Genomic DNA, 20,144 nt, shown 5'->3' with positions numbered 1-20,144 from the left:
GCGAGACGAACACATGTGGCTCTGACCCCGCAATGAGCTCAACCTTTTGAGAGGGAACCTGCTTGTTAAAGTGAAAGTTACAGAGAGAGAGAGAGGGAGACGTTTTAATAAGGCGCTAAGAGAATAGACGGGCATCTCGCTGCTCCGGTGAGGTGTGGAGAAGTCAAGGTGAGAGGGCGGGGCAGAAGCAGATGTCAGCTATCGGAGCAGAGTCATGTTTATGAGTCATCATAAAGGCCCGGAGCGCCACATGAGCCAGGAGGGAATCTTGCTAATCTGCAAAGTGCATGAGGGAGCATGCACCCACCACCACCCTGGCACTATGAAGTAGTGCATGAGGGAGCATGCACCCACCACCACCCTGGCACTATGAAGTAGTGCATGAGGGAGCATGCACCCACCACCACTCTGGCACTATGAAGTAGTGCATGAGGGAGCATGCACCCACCACCACTCTGGCACTATGAAGTAGTGCATGAGGGAGCATGCACCCACCACCACTCTGACACTATGAAGTAGGTGACAGTGTTGATTTCGTCGACTAAAACTAAGGCGAAAAATGTTCGTTGACTACCTTTTTCCACTGACAAACTAAATGGAAACTAAATGAATATACTGACAATTTCGTCAACAAATAAAAACTAGACTAATATGTTAGGAAGGGACTAGTGGACAAGAGATCCAGTATAAGTCATTTTACACTTGGTTGTAAGTGTAAAAACAGTCATTACGACGACATCAAGGCCCGCCAAAATACATTTTAGTCGGCTAAATCAACTTTAGATTTAGACGACTAAAACTAGACTAACACTAAAACATTCCAGGTGACTAAATGAAAAACTATTCAAGAGACTATGACTAAAACTAAAAGCTAAATTTGCTGCCAAAAACAACACTGGTAGGTGAGCACTGTGACTAATGTAATGGTAATGGGCCCAGAGGCTAAGCACGTTCACATCTGATTTAGCTATTGGTTCAAGTCTGGGCGCTCTGAAGTGCTGCATGTGTCAAATATCTATCTACGCTCAGTGAAGCCTTATTATTCAGCCCGCCAATGCTTCCACATACAAAAGACCCCCCACAGCTCGCATGTAATGATTACTCAAGTGCGGCAGCTTGAATGAAACCCTGATGGCTGGCATTACCCAACAATCACCCAGGCATAACACTGGCGCTCTCTGTGATAAACCCGTTTTTTGTTATTACGACTGATGGAGCGGATCAAATTGCAAATTAATAAAATCAATATCTCCTCCATGGTGATGTGTCCATCGATTTAGCAGCCCCCCCCCCCCCCCCCACACACACTCTCTCTCTCTCTCTCTCTCTCGCTCTCTCTCTGATGCTATTACAGGCGGATCTGATGGTGCAATTCTGCTGTCTGATGAGGAGATGGAAGGGAGGGCTGTAACTTATCCTGACAGAGAAGAAGCAGCTCCTAGGGCAGAATACAGATGAAAACGTCCACTGCAGGAAGGAGGGATGGGGAACAGGACAGAGAGGATGGAGCAGAGGATGGGGAGAGAGGGGTAATAGCATGCGCACACACGTACACAGGGGTATATAAAGGGGTGTAGTATCATTTTTCGAAGTGGAGAAATCATGCATGCACGATTTGAAATCATTACCGCGACAGCGCGCCTTGACATATATGAAAACATTACATACATTATGAATAGTATTAAAATGTGAATTACATCAATATATATATATGAATTACAAAGATATATAGCAGCATATAATATGCATGATGACAAATATGACTAGCAAAACAAGGGGCCAATATGTGAAAAAGCAACAACAACAAACAACCATCGCATTTCTTTCTCCGTCATTGTTTGTCACCACTGTTCAGATGCTCAGACAAACCCGACTTTGCACTCAGAATGGAGCGGCTAGTATGCGCTCTGCCGCGCTCTGAATCTTCAAATGGTGACCATCCAAGCGCTCCGAATGTCTAAACGACCCGACACTCACTCACCAATCACTGCCGTGACCTTTGCATCTCCCATCTCCCACAGAGCATAGAGTTTAGATCACATAGCCCGAGGGGACGGCCGTCTGAATGTGCTCCGCTGACTGAGTCAGTGGACAGGCCATGGCTTTATTGGTTGCTGGCTGGTTGTCAGGGTGATATCACGATCAATCGATGGACGGGCTCTGGCCAAGTCCGCTGCGTCCCTAGATGTGTCGCTAGGTGACACCAAGTCGCTGTGTCAACTGTCAATATATGTTTAACCCATTCTGGGCGGGAACCCCTCTTGGCGTTTCAAGCATTCTGTTCTACTTTAGCTATTGAAAAATAGCAGATCTACAAGCTCATAGCGCGCCACCGAGTGGCGCGCTACGAGCTTGTAGGTCTGCTATTTTTGAAAAGTCGTGAAAATGTGGCACAAATCTTTGAATATATTATTTCAGAGCGAACATTTTTAACTAAAATATTGGCTTCTGGGGGGTCCCTGAAACTACATATTTTGAGATGGGGGTCCGTGGCCCAATAGAGATAATTCTGGGGGTCCTTGACATGAAAAAGGTTGAGGACCACTGACATAGAACATGGGTTTTTCTTATTTATTTAGAAGCCTTTTTTTTAATCGACCTCAGTCCAGAATGGGTTTTAAGAAAACAAACAGGGTTTGATGACAATAAAACCAAAATTCTGTTTTTAGAAGAATGAATATACAGTATATATATATATGGAATATGGGGGAATCAAATAATGTACAGGTAGGATACAGAGTCCTGCCTTCACTGCTGGAGGTGTCATGGGTGGCTGCTTCCCTTATTATACCCTCAAATCCTGACTCAGAAAGTGGGCGGGGGCGCCAAACGGCGCTGAATTGCCATGTCTGGAACCAGTATAACCCCCGCTGTCTCAATATAACTCGCAGTCACCTTGGAACGAGGCATTTCCTGACACCCAGACATCATGTGACATCATCGGGGATGGAGATGTGGAGACCCTGTCTCTGAGACTGCTATCGCAGTTAAGTCCATATATACGTATGGAGATCCCTGATGTCATCACTATTGGTCAGCAACTCTACATCTGACCCCAAACCCTTAGATCTCCATATATGGATATATTTCAGAACCTGTTCTGACATTCCATATGTTGATCCTTCCCTATCCATCAATCCTCTTCGATGTCTCGCTTTTGACTTACAGTATACCTGTCCATTCAAATTTCAAACTCTAAACGGGCCTCACCAAAGTTATTAGTGCAGCTGAGTTCTCAACAGGCACACCTGTCCATTCAAACTCTGGGCGGGCCTGCCCCAAAGTTGTTAGTGCAGTGAAAACTAGAGTTCTCAACAAACTTAAGGCCCGGCTCTACCTGGGCCCTCATCAAACCCACTCAAGAGAATGTCCCCGATATACCACCCTTAGATCTCCATACTGTATGGAGCTGACCTGTTCTGACATTCCATATGTTGATCTGACCTCATCAACCCTGTTGTCACAGCCCCTGTAGTTGGCCTACTAGGGCCTGTGTGGTTGTGTAGTCCCCTGTAGTTTAGGGCTCTGTCTTTGCTTCCCACAGGTTCTGCTGTGTTGCCAATCAGGTGCATTGGGAGCACCTGGCCAGTGTCCCCAAGGTCCACTATAAAAGGCTGGGTGTGGCCACACTGAGTATCTCTCGCCTTCCATGAGAGCAGCAGCATTTGTTTGCACCAACAACCCACATTACATTTACCACACATCCACTAACTTACACTACTGATCATACTGATTAATACACCCTACTTTAGTATTGTTTGATGCATATTTAAGTTCATTTATGTTAAAATAATAAATATATAATTGTGTACACTTTTAAACAGCCGTGTGTCTTCCTCCTATTCGTTATGGCCTAAGAGCCAGGTCATAACACTGTACACTCAAGACATGCTTATATGGCCAGTACAGAATTAATTCCATGTTGATCTGACCCCCCATGCCAAAGCGCCAGCAGTCTGCCGTCAACGAGGCGGATATGCGCCCTTTAGAGCGAGGTCGCTTCTAACCCTCAGGCGTCTTACTGGTTATTATTGTTACAGTATGTGAGGAAGGTAGCCCTGATCACATGTGTGCAATGCACCAACACATCGTTACAGTCACTCAGAAACCTTATTTACCTCCATATTTCTACTAAATTAATGCCCTACTTCATCATACAAGAGTGTCGCACAAAAGTAGTTAAAATGTAGATCTACAAGCTCACAAGTTGTCTGCTATTTTATTTGCAATCGGTAGTGCTGTCGCCTCACAGGTAGAAGGTCCCGGTTCGATTTCTGCCGGGGACGCTGTAGGTGTGTTCTCTCCTCCGCGTCATCAGCGCCCATAGCCCCATACCCTAGGTGGGGTTGGCGAAACGAAATAGCCTTTCTGTGTGGAGTTTGCATGTTCTCCCTGTGTCCCCTATAGGGTAGGTAGTAGGTACCCTCGCAGAAAAGTGCAGTAATCCTGGTCTCAATACTGCCTCCCCCTGGTCAGCCTGGTGGAGGGGAAAGGAACTGGTTGGAATAACGGGTTCCTTCCACGCACTACACCCTACCGAGGAAACACCCCCCGGTGATGAGGTGATAAGTAACCTGCCCCAGCCTGTGTAATTTCTGGTCTAAGGGGAGATTTGAGCGGTCACAAAATCGTGGGATCAAAATGTAAATAAATAATACAATTAAAATGTAATACTACTACTAATAATAATAATACTACTACTACTACTAATAATAATAATCAGTTTCCAGACAGGGACGAAATACTAGGACCTGTGAATGCATCTCGCTCCCATCGAGGAGGGTCTGATCTGATTGCTTCATTTGGAAAGTGTCTGAATTCATAACACCATCCAGGCAAGATGGCTCGCCTGTGCAGTCACGTACGCTGCCAATTTGAACGCCTCGGCACTGCCTCTCGCTGCAATACACTGCAGGCTCTCAGAGAGCGGAATATAGAAACAAGGGGAGTGTAACCGATAGTAACGCCACTCTACTGAATCCACACGTTGTGAACAAATAGCAGCGTAACAGTGCAGATCATGTGCAAAGACTCAAACCATAACCTCGAAAATAGAGCAAAAGTGCAGTAATTAGATTAAGAATGGGTTTAACACATTTTGGGCGGGAACCCCTTTTGGTGTGAGCATTATGTTATGCTTTAGCTATTGAAAAATAGCAGATCTACAAGCTCATAGCGCGCCACCGAGTGGCGCGCTACGAGCTTGTAGGTCTGCTATTTTTGAAAAACGACGACTGACATAGAAACGTAGCTTTTTCAAAAAACTGTCAGGATGTATGAAGACATTTTTAGAATCTGATCTCAGGTCAAAATGGGTTAAAAGTGTTTCAATTGGTCAGCCAAATGAGATACATCGCCATATAAGTGATATTAGACTAATTGTATATCTGTTCTTATTGTCTATACCCCAAAATCATGAAGACTAATTTGAGCTTTGGGATACGTAAATAAGTTGGTGTGTCCAAAAACATAGTTGCTGCCCTTTCTAGGCAGCATTATTATGATGTATACAGAATACAACATCTTTGTTCACTTAGTCACTATAAGTGATTTGTCTCTATACAGCATAATAGGTGCTCATTGTCCAAATGTGAGATGTGAAAATTGGGGGATATTAGCATAATGACAAATACATAAAAGTAAGTTAGTGCTATGGTGGAATGAGCACCACCAGTAAGCTGCTCCCATGAAACCCAAAGATTAAATATCAGCAATTTTATTATTTATCGCTTAACATTGACCTTTCAGCGTCTGTGATATTTTGTAGAGAACAAACACCAGTATACGTGACTCATGCTCTGTGGTGCGTTTCAAAAGGTCATTCATTACGACGCAAAATGGATTCATGATGCAGTCATTTGTGGGCTGGACCAAGGTCAATACATTTCAGCTGAACACAAAAACAAAGGAAGTGATATTCGATTTAAATTGAATTTATGTTCAATTTAACTGGTATGTGCACTAGAAATAAATATGACTTACTTCCAGTAAGTGAATGGTAGCACAACTTAAGAAACTTCTAGCAATTTATTTTCCAAATGCACTGTCTAGAAAAATGTGTTTACAATCAGAGGGAATACCAGCACTGACTGAAATGTCCTTGAGGTATTTATTAGTTGTAAAGCAATGATTATATTTGCCTATACTTCCTTACTTCCACTTTCTGTGGAAGTTGAGAGTTTGTAAATACATCGAGCGGCAGCGGTGGCTCAGGGGTAGAGTGCCTGGATGTTAACCGTAAGGTTGCCTGTTCGAACCCGGGCTCCCCCAGAGTTACTGTCGAAGTGTCCTTGAGCAAGACACTGAACCTTTGCTCCCGATGTGCTAGTTTGTGCCTTGCATGGTTTCCGCTGCCATCGGTGTATGAATGTGTGTGAATGGGTGAATGTAATGCACAATCTCTGTAAAGCGCCTTGGATAAAGGCGCTATATAAATGCACCATTTACCATTTACCATTTATCGAAGATGCAAATGTAATCCATTCCTAATGGATGAAGCCTTGGCCTGGAAGAGAGGTCATCAACATGAACCCTAGTGTCCCTATTCTGGCGTGGACATTCAGGCAAAACAGATACTTTATGTGGTGACCAAGCATAATATTAGAGAGCTGAGGTTACGAAAAGAAAGGAACCTTTTAGGGCTTAAGTGATTAACAAGAAGCCCTCGTTTAGTCAGACCTCGGCTAAGCTGTAAGTAGTGTCCAACTGAGCACAACAAATCATTTAATTCTGAATGGGTTCTCCATGCAAGCTCATAATGTTTAATAGTTGACAGTGTTTTGACTTGTATGAGCTCAACAGAATGTCAACGCCGCAAGTGCCTCATAGTAGAGCTAAGCTACTATTACTGGTGAGGTATAAACAATTTGGTCACTTAGGACAAGGATATACTTTTTAAAAAGGCTTTTACAGTTATAATGGCTTGTATAACTGTAGAAAAGTGACTGTGGCTGTGGATAACAGTGGACTCATCCTGTGGCGAAGCTCAATGAAAGTGTAATTTTACTACATATATTAAATCCACATAATAAATCCTGAACACTGTGCACACCCGAAAACCAATTGAAGATATTACTTATGACAAAAGAAAACCCACAATACTGTAAGGCAGAATACCGTTATCATTTTCACCGCACAGGCTGAAGGGAGATGAAGGAAACATTAACATCCAATCAAACAAAGAAAACATGGAAGGCCTGCTTTACACTACGTCGAAACTCTAGACACATAATGGAGGGAAATAAAGGAGAAGAATAACAAAAATAAGCTAATCATCAGAGACTGGAGTGTCTTCCTTCCAGCGATCATTCTGTCCGGATGGAGCTGAAAAGGGATGTTGTGATGTCATACAATGCACTATCATTACAGACGAGACATTGTTTGTAGACGTGTGCGCCGCTGCCTCAGAAGAACACAACAATGCTACAACGGAGTGGCATCATTCTCCAAAAGGGGATACTTCCGAGCATGAGAGAATGTTTCTTTAACATGTTCTGTTAAAGAAATGGTCATGTTAACTGCCTCCCCCTGGCCAGCTGGGGCGCCTGATGGAGGGGAAAGGAACTGGTTGGAATAACGTGTTCCTTCCACGCACTACGTCCAACCAGGGAAACTCCCCCCTGTCAGGTGTAAAGGAGCGACTTGGACACTCATGCATGAAGGAAGCATGAGTTCAAGTCCGTTGCTCTCCCCAGGTTGGCGGAGGGTGTGTAGAGCCCAGGATCACATTAGATAATTGACACAGGGGTGAAAAAATGGGTTACAAAATCGTGGGATAAAAATTATATATATTAAAAAAAAAAATGGTCATGTTAAGCATAATAAAAAAAAAAGAGAAGCACTATAATAATAAGCAATGCAAGAGAATTGAAAGCATACGTACTATAGGGCACACATTCATACTGGACTTCCAGGTACTTGTACGTTCCGGGGCAAGGGTCAGGAAAGACGTCCGGTCCCGCCACCACGGCACACTGGGTGCGGTTGTTACATCTGAAAGACAGGAGGTGAGAGGTCAAATTAACTGAAAGACAGGAGGTGAGAGGTCAAATTAACCATACAGGATCACACCCAAAACACAATCCCAGCCCACCCAAGCGCCACACCACGGCACATCAGCCAACCGTTTAGCGGCTGCTTAATGAAGTCGAAAGGATTGCCTTCGCTGGCAGAGATTATAAAGTCCACACATTTTCAGGTTCAGTAAACAGTGATTGCCGAGCTGTCATCAGTAAAAATCCTCCGTCAGGCCAAGGAAGACGAGTTGGACGCCACGGCCACACAGACGACGACGGCTTGGACGGCGTGCAGCATTTCTGGACCTGCCATTACAGCGTAACGGATGGTTGGGTGGGGGGGTGGGGGGGGGGGCAGACACAGTCAACCGAGTGCAAAATCAGCTCTGGATGTGAAATGGGGGTCTTCATTAAAAACACAATTATGGCTCCGGCAGCGTTCCCGTCTGCCATTTTACCTTTGGCAGTCATCAATCAAAGGCCCACTTCGCATTCATGAAGCGCCTCTCACGGCCATAATGGCAGCACTTATACCTCACAACGTTAACGGAACATTTTTGACAAGAATCGATCTCCTTGAGCTCATCATATGGCATGCAGAAGGTAAAGCAGAATGGGATGGTTGTTGGATGGCGTTGTTCAGCTTACAGCCCCAGACCCATTGTGGATAGGGTAAAATGGTAAATGGTGCATTTATATAGCGCCTTTATCCAAGGCGCTTTACAGAGATTGTGCATTACATTCACCCATTCACACACACATTCATACACCGATGGCAGCGGAAACCATGCAAGGCACAAACTAGCACATCGGGAGCAATTTGGGGTTCAGTGTCTTGCTCAAAGACACTTCGACAGTAACTCTGGGGGAGCCCGGGTTCGAACTGGCAACCTCACGGTTTCCATCCAGCCACTCTACCCCTGCCGGCCTTGATGAGGCCTACCGTAACTGTTAACCAGGTACAGACTATAATATGCACCAGCTTCCAGCAAATCTAAACCCATTTATGGACTGCCATTATCTGGCAATATATAAAACGTATTTATTCTACAGCAAGGCTATTCACAGTGTAGGTCTCGGAAGGTCAAGGCGGGGTCTGACACAATGATTCATAAGCCACAATTAAAGGGTTCCCTACACCTTAATTAACATTGATTGGCTGCCAGCTAATCAATCGCCCCAGTGAGAGACAAGCGAAAAGGGCCCATCTCATCTCGAGCTGGCCTCCTTAATGAGATCTGGTCTGACGCGCGGCTCCCATCCCGGTTTTATGGGTTCACGACCTCCCGTTCCCCCCCCCCCCTCCCGCACACCATTCACTCACCCAGATTACGGGGGTGAGAACGCCGGTCAGCAAACCTGTCCGAGGGCCTGTCCCATCCTATGAAGAGTTAATTCCTCAGCGGTAAAATGCCAGTCAAATAAATAAGGGGTCGATCCTATGAAGCTGGGAAACAATTATAGCGGCTCCCCCTCCTTATCTCCAGATCCCCTTCCTTTCACTGCCCTCTCTGCTTTATTCCATTTAGGGGTCGGGGGCTTTGTAATCGCTTGGGCGACAACTGGAGTTAAGATGGAGTGTCAGATGGAATTAGAAAAGCGAGGTCAATCGAAGGGATGTAACTGGTGAGAGGTGGCTGTGTCGCCCGTATATGTTGACGTGTTGCCTGCACACGAGCACACAGGAACACAACTTGTTTACGGCATAACATGTCAGACACGGTCCATCTGTGAGTTACTGTATGGATGCATAACCGATTGTGATTATTTACACATACCTCTCTCTTGCGTCATACAGGTCACTCACTACTCTAGCTATCCTATCCGGAGATTCAGTGGTCTATTTTAACCCATTTTGGGCGGGAACCCCTTTTGGTGTTAGCATTATGTTATGCTTTAGCTATTGAAAAATAGCAGATCTACAAGCTCATAGCGCGCCACCGAGTGGCGCGCTACGAGCTTGTAGGTCTGCTATTTTTGAAAAATCGAAGAACGACTGACATAGAAACATAGCTTTTTCAGAAAACTGTCAGGATGTAGAATTGTAGATGTAGAACATTTTTAGAATCTGATCTCAGGTCAAAATGGATTAAAAATAATATTATCAAAAATGGCATAAATCTTTTCAGATGGGGATCTGCTGCCAAATATCAATCTTTTTTTCATCGTGCTGGATGAGTTTGAGTATAGGGTCTCATGGGGGATTTGAAATCCCAGTTCGTAATAACTCCCTCTTGGAGGGATTAAACATCAGCATGGGGTGCACTCTTAATCCCAGCCTTAACATCTATCTTGACCCATATTCAGAATCCATTTAGCATCACTGTGCATTTTGCTCAGTGGATACAGCGGCCACATATCAGCTTCCCTTTAGCATGTGATGCTGAGAGGCAGGGATACAAAAATTAAAATGAAAACAGAGAAAAAATGATTACTGTTAAATGAATTAATTGCTAATCAATTGCAGAGTAGGAGGGAATCAATAGCGGGAACTGCTGCTCACACCATGTGCCACTAATACTTTGCAATTACCAAGTAGGACGTAATCAAGATTTCTTCAAGCACTTGGCTCCAACGGAGCCCTTTGAACTAAGGGTAGAGGGAAATGGCTTCGCAAGGAATGGCTGATTCAAATATGTTAATTAATAATTGGCCCACGTGGCTAGGACACTGTGCCGTGGGCGCAACGTGACAGAGGGCAATCAGGAGGCTGTGCCAGCGAAAAATATAGTTATCTGGTTTGCTGGCAGCTGTAAATCAGTGGGGAATTCCAGAAGTGAAATGAAAAAATGATAATAAAACATTAAACTGGTGGTAAACTCCTTTCTCTGAGGCAGTTATTTAAAACGTATCTGCAATAATTATAGACGTGTAACTTTTTGCAACCTTTCGAATCAATACTATGTTGCTCAGAACTTGCGTAGTAGTAATACAAAAAATATGTATGAACTCAATTCAGTTCATTCCAGTCAACTCAGTTGCTATAGTGTTTATACAGTAACATAACCTTCCTTTTTAGTATAAACAGAAAAGAAATGTTCAAGTCAGGTTACAAATTGTATCCAATCAGATTTGTATTGAAGGAGAGAGATGTCAGACAATCGCAACCATGAGTTGCTGATAATTGTGAAATATGACCCATCTTTGTTGTTCCCCACGCATGCACACCCCAGTCTCGCCTGCATCATCATTGCCCTTTTCCTCCTGTTCCCTGCGTCTGGCGTTTGTTATAACTGGCAGATTACAGCTCAGACTGCCAGCTGACGTGGGGCGATGTGGCACAAAGCACCAGAGCTCCATGTAAGCACAAACTGTAATCACTATAATCGCCAGCTGAGCCCACCGCTGCCACCGATGACAATAAGTGGGTTGAGTCCTTTCAGTCTGCTGACCGTCCGTCCACACAGACCGACACAGGAACAAGAAGAAGAGGAGAAAAAAGGGGGGAAAAAAGCAATTCATGTTTTCCGGTGACAGGGACGGCAGCAGCTGCTGTCGAAGGCGCGTGTATTTTGTCCCGCACCGGCTCGGTAATAAAAGAGATTTGGTGTGCACAGTGCACACACAGCGGTGTACCCTCTCAGCACTCGACCGGCTGATTCATATCAGAACAGATAAGTGCCCGCCGGTTGGACGGAAGGACTGGCGCCGATTGAAATAAAAAACAAAAATAAAATACATGGTTGTGTGAGACAAAATATCCTTGTGGCCCAGACGCCGTTACTGCAATCTCCCTCCAGCATTCAGAACGGATTTGAGTGATCACTCACAGACGACCCCCTCAAGGAACTTTGCCTGGAGTTAGTCTAATAAGAAAAGGAGCTGGCAATGGCATCCTCCTGCGGGGACCTGGGTGAACGTCTTTCACAGTTCACATTATAGGCTGAGAGGAAACGCTCCCTGAGCAGCCAATTCTCCATTTGGTTTCACTTATAGGGAGCAAACATGTCCTGAGTGCCCTCCTAGATGTGTGAAAGAATCTCCCCGTCTCTCTCTCTCATGCCTATACCGACCTCTCTACCCCTCCTGTCTGTCTGTCTGTCTGTCTGTCTGTCTGTCTGTCTGTCTGTCTGTCTGTCTGTCTGTCTGTCTGTCTGTCTGTCTGTCTCCTAACCCTCCCTCTGTCCCCCAGTGCTACAAAGTAGTAGATTGCCTCAAGTGGCGAGGTGAGAAAAGGATGTGCAGTGTGCTTTGAGACTTACGAGTGGCGCTCGCAGCCTTGTCCGACTTTAGCCTGGGCTCTGTGTGTGTGTGTGTGTGTGTGTGTGTGTGTGTGTGTGTGTGTGTGTGTGTGTGTGTGTGTGTGTGTGTGTGTGGCAGGGAGGTCAATGGGCTGAGTACACAGTGTGTTAGTAGTTTGTATTTCTCTGCGTGGGAGGGAGGGAGAAAGTGACGGACAGGTCTGGTCCCTCTGTTGGGACCCATTAAACTTTAGTGATGTTCTCTGCCGCCCACTGCAGGCCTCATTCATTATGTTTACCAGCTGTGCAACGCATAATCTATCTTTTCTCATTTTGCCTGTCTCTTGCTCTGGCACACAAAAACCAAAAAAGTCCTCAAATGATTTTATTAAATTAAACAAATTGTCATAGGCATAAACCGTGTAGGTCTGTTTTCCCCCCCCTAAATGAATACTACTTTTTGTGTACAACCATGGAATACAAGGTAAATGGTGCATTTATATAGCGCCTTTATCCAAGCCGCTTTACATAGATGTGTGCATTACATTCACCCATTCACGCACACATTCATACACCGATGGCAGCGGAAAGCATGGGGGACCCCGGGTTCGAACTGGCAACCTTGTGGTTGCCATCCAGCCACTCTACCCCTGAGCCACCGCCGCCCACAAGAATAGCAAACAAATAGGCAATCTACAAGCTCAATGGTGGTGTGGAATAAATCTCCATAACCTTGAGGAAACATTGGCATGTCGTTTTGCTATAAGGGCCATATGTCTTTGACTGATGGTTTAAAAATCTGCTGCGAACAGATTAGACAGCTGCAGGATTTCAGGTTTAAATGGGGAAGAGTGGGGAAGATGAGAATGCAACACACTGCATAGCAGTTATGGTGATGCCTTTTATTAATTAAAAGAATATCAATCTGTATTATATCACTGCAATTAATCAAAAGGGCAAAAAAAGTTGTTTTTAATGTTTTTTGTTTTTTTTGTGCTATTGAACCAATTACAATAATTATCAAGAGCATAAATTGGGACTAATTAATAACTACATTGAAACAAACACAAACTAATAAACTATCAATAGTAGATTAAGACTAATTCAGTATAATTGGATAATGAGAACTTATATAACCCATAGAGTATATAAAGGATAGAGACCGAACTGGAGCACTAGCCCCGCCCCCAAGCTATTCATTTCGATGAAGTTGCTCAGTGGCGTTTTGAAGCACCCGGAAGACTGCCGGAAGTACCTCCTCCGGACCTCAAATTTGAGGTCCGGAGTGACGTATGGGTGACGTAGGGAGTGATGGTCCTACGTGTCCGTGCACGGGTCCGCCTGCAGTCCTTCCTCTTACCACTAGGGCCCAGAGCTTCAACGTTGGAGCGCCTCACTGGCCCCTTGATATAACCCCGGAGAAAGTAAATAAATTCGATACAAACATTCCTGATTTATGTTATAAATGTAGTGAACATAAAGGAACACTATTCCATTGCTTATGGGAATGTGAGGAGATTAAAACATTCTGGATGTCTGTGGTCCATTATGTCTCTCAGATTACATCAGGTCCAGTTCCTCTTTGTCCTAAATTATGTATACTCAGTATGTAGTAAAGAAGAAATAATGACTGACCTTTGCCTGTTACAGGCCAGACGCTCAATTGCGCTATGTTGGAAGAATGTCAATGTCCCTACTCACTACAGCTTTTGGCTGAGGAATTTAACGACCAGTTGGGCACATGAGAAACTAACGTATGTAATTAGGAAGAAACCTGCTGTATTCTATAAGATATGGGAGAAGTTCTTGGACTTCATTAAGCGAGGTGATATTGAAGAGGCTTTGGATGTATAGTGGTTAATTGGAGTAGTCAGCTGTGGGGTGGGGGTAGGGAACTGTGGGACATTGTGCATTTGTTTGTTTAACTGTATGTAATGTTTTTTGTTGTTATTATTATTTTAATTTTTGTATTTGTTTTGTATTTATGGACATTTCCTGATGTTTCTTTGAAGATTTTGTTTAGTATTTGTGCTGCCATGTGGTTGTGGGGGAAAAATATATGTGAATAATTGCTTTGAAAATACTATGTTGTAAAGAAAAATCAATAAACATATGTTTAAAAAAGAAAATAACTACATTGAAGCCATTGGAACACAGGTTCCTTTTTTCCATTTCCATGTAACGTAGCTTTTAGCGAAGGTTCAATAAGGAAGATCTTAACCAACGCTTTCATTCTGCCTTTCAGCACTATCATAGCTCGTCATTTCTGTTCACTGTCAAAATCTGTTCACAAATCCAAGCACTTTGCAGCAGCCAATCAGGTGATTTGACTCCGCCTTTAAATACCACTGCCTCTGACACTTGCCATTCTCTTTTCAGTTTGCAACAAGCAACCCACCTCCACCCCCAACTCCACCTTGTCATCTAGTGTTGAGAAGGAAGGAGGTTCATCTGCTCAGCTGCCACCACCAGCGTCTAGACTCCAATGCTCCAATGGGGGGTTCAGGTTCTCCCTATTAAAAGCTAATCTTATTCGATAAATGCAATCGGGAGTCTAATCGCCAAAATCTTCTGCTATAAACGTTTGCCATTTTGCTTGCCAAATTGCTGCCAAAATAATCCTTCCAATAAACATTTGCTTATTCTATATTGGTGTGATCTCTCCTATTATTGAAACGGTTTTGGGGCATAAGAGGTTTCAAGTTTTCCACCCCGAAAAGTAATGCAATACAAGATGGTGGAACATCATGGTCTTCAGCACAGTGGTTCCCAAAGTGGGGTCCGGGGACCCCCCTAGGGGTACTTGAGGGAGTTCCAGGGGGTACCTAGCTCAATTAGAAATAGTTAGGAACCACATGGACCCTTATGGGTCTGTACTCTGTAACTGAGAGTGTACAAATGGAACACACTCAGGGTTAAATTATCAGAGTTAAATTAACAGTGGTTTTACGATATAAATTGGGGTACCAGAGATTGAAATGCTATTAAATCGGGGGGTCCGTAGCATAATGCGTGTGAAACTGGGGGTCCATGAAATGAATATGTTTCGGAATCACTGCTAGAGCCGTACAAATCCTCCCTTATCGGGGTCACTGGCATATGTTTTCAAATGGGGGGTCCGTGGCCTAATAAATGTTGATTTGGGGGTCCTTGACACGAGCCCCTATGGTCCAATGATGATCAAAACACGTCATCCCTGTCGGGAAGAAACCTTACATTTCCAGAATTGTTACTTTTCAGTAAAGGGACAAAATAACCGGTGATCCTAAATAGTTACCATTCAGTCACAAGCTCTTGTTAAAACATTTCATCAGTTAAATGCTTATAAAACCCATAGGCACTTCAAACCACTTTCAACCGGGCGTTCCTATTTGTTGGGGGGCGGAGGGGAGTCATAACAAAGATCAAATATGGAGAAGCAAGGTTTCTTGCTCAACAGCGTCGATATTCAAAACAAATGACTGCTGAATGTTTTAGTGTGGCTGCTTCATGAAGATACTGGAGCAATTATCAGCTTACGTTCCACTGTAATGTGTTTGTGTGAACACTGACAATAGTTGGTTAAATGTGCCACGTCGAGGTTAAATTTGCTTAAGACTTGTTTTAAGTACAATTATGTATCCTCTGTAGTCTGTATGCATCACTCATTTGATGTCCCCAGTGCTGATAGAAACAAATTAGTCCCAATAAGCACAAGTTATTTATTTCCATAAAATGTCACACGCTGCCTCTGATGTTTGCAAATTGCTAGTCTACACAGTATATGAAAACCTTTAAAAACAACATAATAGAATGAACTCCTATTTATTCATGTATTTACATTATTTTATAAATGAATTTCAGTAATATTATACAGATTGATGTTATTCTAATTAGGGGTGCACGATATGAAATTAGGACTGATATCTGATTATTTGCAGGGTCATATCTGCCGATAGCGATTCTGACCGATTCCGATATTATACAGAGGAGGATCACAATGGAAACAAGCCTAGGCCCTTGGGGCTTGACCCAAAGTCTGTTAACCCATTTTGGGCGGGAGCCCCTTTTGGTGTTAGCATTATGTTATGCTTTAGCTTTTGAAAAATCGAAGAACGACTGACTGACATAGCTTTTTCAGAAAACTGTCAGGATTTAGAAGACATTTTTAGAATCTGATCTCAGGTCAAAATGGGTAGTATTCAATCAATCAATCAATAGCCTATACTCTTTTCCAAGTGTCTGTTTTCACAACTGAATGACTACTGAATGAGATCAGTACACAAATTAAATGTAGAAAAAATATTTTACTTAAGATTTTACATCATATTTGATTTGGCTTTTGTTCTAGACTAGAGGTACTAGAAACGTTTGATTTATATTGAACTCATTGATGAATTTTTACATTTTTCATTTGCTGGTGAAAACCGATTAAATAATCAGGGTTATTTCGAGAGCGTTCCGATACCGATATGGCATTTTTATGAACGATAATGGCCGATTCCGATTATGCTACCGATAATATCGTGCATCCCTACTTCTAATTTAAAAAATGAACCACCAAAACTTGAAACCATCGGATGAAGACATGGCCCATGAGGCGACAACGTTTCCTCAAGGTTATGGAGATTTATTCCACACACCACCAGGTAGCATCAACCTACACACATACAGTAGAAGTAGATGCAGTAAATATCCAGTCCAACACCAACCTACACACATTATATGCAGTACATAGCCAGTCCATACATTAACCCATTTTGGGCGGGAACCCCTTTTGGTGTTAGCATTATGTTATGCTTTAGCTATTGAAAAATAGCAGATCTACAAGCTCATAGCGCGCCACCGAGTGGCGCGCTACGAGCTTGTAGGTCTGCTATTTTTGAAAAATCGAAGAACGACTGACATAGAAACATAGCTTTTTCAGAAAACTGTCAGGATGTAGAAGACATTTTTAGAATCTGATCTCAGGCCTAAATGGGTTAATGTGGACGCGCACGCACTCACGCACACGCGCGTGCGCGCGTACACACACACGCACACGCACACGCACACACACACACGACAACAAATAATACCATGGCTTCAATTAATCCACACATTCATTTATCACAGAAATCCCCATAGTCTTCATCACCGCACAGGCTGATGACATGTTTTCTTTATCCATTTGTTCCCGAACGACACAAAGGGAGGCTCAATGAAGATTAAAAAGCCAAGAAACAGATAGATGGGGAATGAATGCAAACAACATACTGTAAATATAGGCGTTGATTGTGGGCGTTGAGAGGATTTAAAGTGCATTTTGCTGAAGGGGTCTCACTGTTCTCAAGTGCTTCTAAACTCCCATGGTGCATGCACACATGCAAATACGCAAATACATGTCTAAAGTGTGCATGCACAAAGTGTGCATGCACAAACACGCGTGCACGCATCCTTGGCCTATGAATGATTCATGTGGATTGTCACCGCAGAGATGATGATGATTGCATATTAAAGATGACAATAAGCTATTGCTGACTTGGCTGTTTGGGATGGAATCAGCTAAACGGCGAAAAAGTGCAGTCGCAAACACATCAAGTGACATCTAATGATTATGCTTTATGCAAACACTACAGTACATGCCACAAAACCTGATATGCCTTCCATTTTTCTATGGGATTAGATGTGTGAACCATTGGGCACAAATGCAGACATAAGGGTTTACTTCTGAAAGGAAGATGGAGTGTGTGACTTTGAATGCCACCACACGTGCAGATGCTTTAGAAAAGAGCAACAGGGTCATTAGAAACGGTCAGACTAAGGTCACGAACAAAGTCCCCTGGCCGCTTCTCTTTGATTACAGAAATTGAGCAGCTTGGACCCACTTTTTTTATTCCTTTCCTCCAAGTATAATCCCTCTTAGACATCAACACAGATTAGTGGCTTTCATAGCCGTTTACGCTATATACAGTACAATCCCCCATCTCTCCCGTGTTTGTATTCAGAAGATAAGCTGCATTTTATCCTGAGGCAGCAGCACGTCAAACAAAGCAAAGAACGACAGGAACATAAAGTGGACCCGAGTAGTGACTTATTTTAGACCACATTGAGTTCTTCAGTGTTTGCATTCTTCTACTTCAGACCTTCTGGATGGATGGCAGCACATGGAGCTGTGTAGTGGGGCCTTTTGTCATGGCAAAGGTCCAAGACATTCAAAGTCGAGGAAACGCTCAGACTGGTAAACATATGCATTTTTTCTTCCTCGCTCCTCTCTGTTTGCAAGAGTGGGCACTTTCTCCAAGGCGATGACTGAAACCATATTTTGGAATGGAACACAAGGGGTTGGCCTGGTTTATTGCTCAAAGTGATGGATGAGACAAATATAGCCGATGCTCTTCTAAACATTTCTCCCTCTCCGAATTGTTCCATTTGTGCAGTTCTCCGCCTTATTGAGTCGTGCAGAACGTATGGCTCATGATTGGTTTTATGGTCTGTCATGTGGTCTTTGTGTATTCTATACCATCACTAAAGTAAACCCTCCAAAGAAGAAGTCCCCAGGAACACACGATAGCCATCTCTACTTTCTCTAGACTATTTGAACTCACAATGAACCCACATTCTGGGCTACGTGTGATGACAGAAACTACAAGACGTGATAAAAAACGGTTTCATGCACAGCATAGACATTCCCTTTGGGTATTAACCCGTTTTGGACTGATGTTGATTAAAAAAAAGGCTTCTAAATCCTAATAGTTTTCTGAAAAACCCATGTTTCTATGTCAGTTGTGCTCAACCTTTTTCATGTCAAGGACTCCCAGAATTATCTCTATTGGGCCACGGACCCCCATCTCAAAATATGTTGTTCCAGGGACCCCCCAGAAGCAAATATTTTAGTTAAAAATGTTCGCTCTGAAATATATATTCAAAGATTTGCACCACATTTTCACGACTTTTCAAAAATAGCAGACCTACAAGCTCATAGCGCGCCACTCGGTGGCGCGCTATGAGCTTGTAGATCTGCTATTTTTCAATAGCTAAAGTGTAACATAATGCTTTAAACACCAAAGGGGGTTCCCGTTCAGGATGGGTTAAGACCTTGTTTGAAAAAAGAAGCCCCTCGGGCTATAGGTCTGAGGGTATATAAGATGAAAGATGAAAGAAAGACACCACAGGGGACGCAGTTTCATGGACAGAACCTGAAGAAGAATCCACTCAGCAATCTTTTATACTAGGGCTTGTATACTACCGGTACATGGCAACAGAATAAAGTCCAAGACTATTAATTACCCATTTTGACCTGAGATCAGATTCTAAAAATGTCTTCTACATCCTGACAGTTTTCTGGAAAAAAAATGTTTCTATGTCAGTGGTTCTTCGATTTTTCAAAAATAGCAGACCTACAAGCTCGTAGCGCGCCACTCGGTGGCGCGCTATGAGCTTGTAGATCTGCTATTTTTCAATAGCTAAAGCATAACATAATGCTAACACCAAAAGGGGTTCCCGCCCAAAATGGGTTAAAGGAATAGTTTGCTTTTCTACTGTATATTTGGGGTTTATCAGGGTTCTTGTCAAATAGTAGAAAACTGCCATTCAGACACTGAGACATGGAGGCTGGAGGCTTGTTGGTTGTTGCAAACCCTGAGGAAGAACTGCTTTTGTCAAACGTTGGCCTTGAATCGTGGCTATGATGTTCCAATGCTAGCAGTAGGATTACATTTCTCAGTAACTCTAGTGCTGATTTAGAACCTTGGAATGTCCAATATCAAGCGCACGCACGCACGCACGCACGCACGCACGCACGCACACACACACGCACACACGCACACACACACACACACGTGTAACAGTGTAACAGTGTAACTATTTATGTGAACAGTGTTCACATAAATAGTGAAGGCCTTAAATACAAACTGTGTGTGTGTGTGTGTGTGTGTGTGTGTGTGTGTGTGTGTGTGTGTGTGTGTGTGTGTGTGTGTGTGTGTGTGTG

The 20,144-nt window shown here is 43.5% G+C and overlaps 1 protein-coding gene across 5 annotated transcripts in view; it reads right to left on the bottom strand.

Annotated features, from left to right (window-relative positions):
- The window catches only part of LOC306913665 (adhesion G protein-coupled receptor L3), a 347,671-nt gene that overhangs the window by 151,404 nt on the left and 176,123 nt on the right, over positions 1-20,144 (bottom strand). For all 5 annotated transcript variants that reach the window (XM_079490459.1, XM_079490461.1, XM_079490462.1 and 2 more), the window contains exon 5: positions 7,883-7,992. In XM_079490459.1, coding sequence (XP_079346585.1) covers positions 7,883-7,992 — 110 coding nt within the window. The remainder of the gene's footprint in view (positions 1-7,882; positions 7,993-20,144) is intronic.

The sequence above is a fragment of the Electrona antarctica genome, assembly GCF_951216825.1.
Source record: "Electrona antarctica genome assembly, chromosome: 21".
Classification (NCBI taxonomy): domain Eukaryota; kingdom Metazoa; phylum Chordata; class Actinopteri; order Myctophiformes; family Myctophidae; genus Electrona; species Electrona antarctica.
The sequence above is the reverse complement of the archived record's forward strand: the minus strand, read 5'-3'. Positions and strand labels throughout refer to the sequence as shown.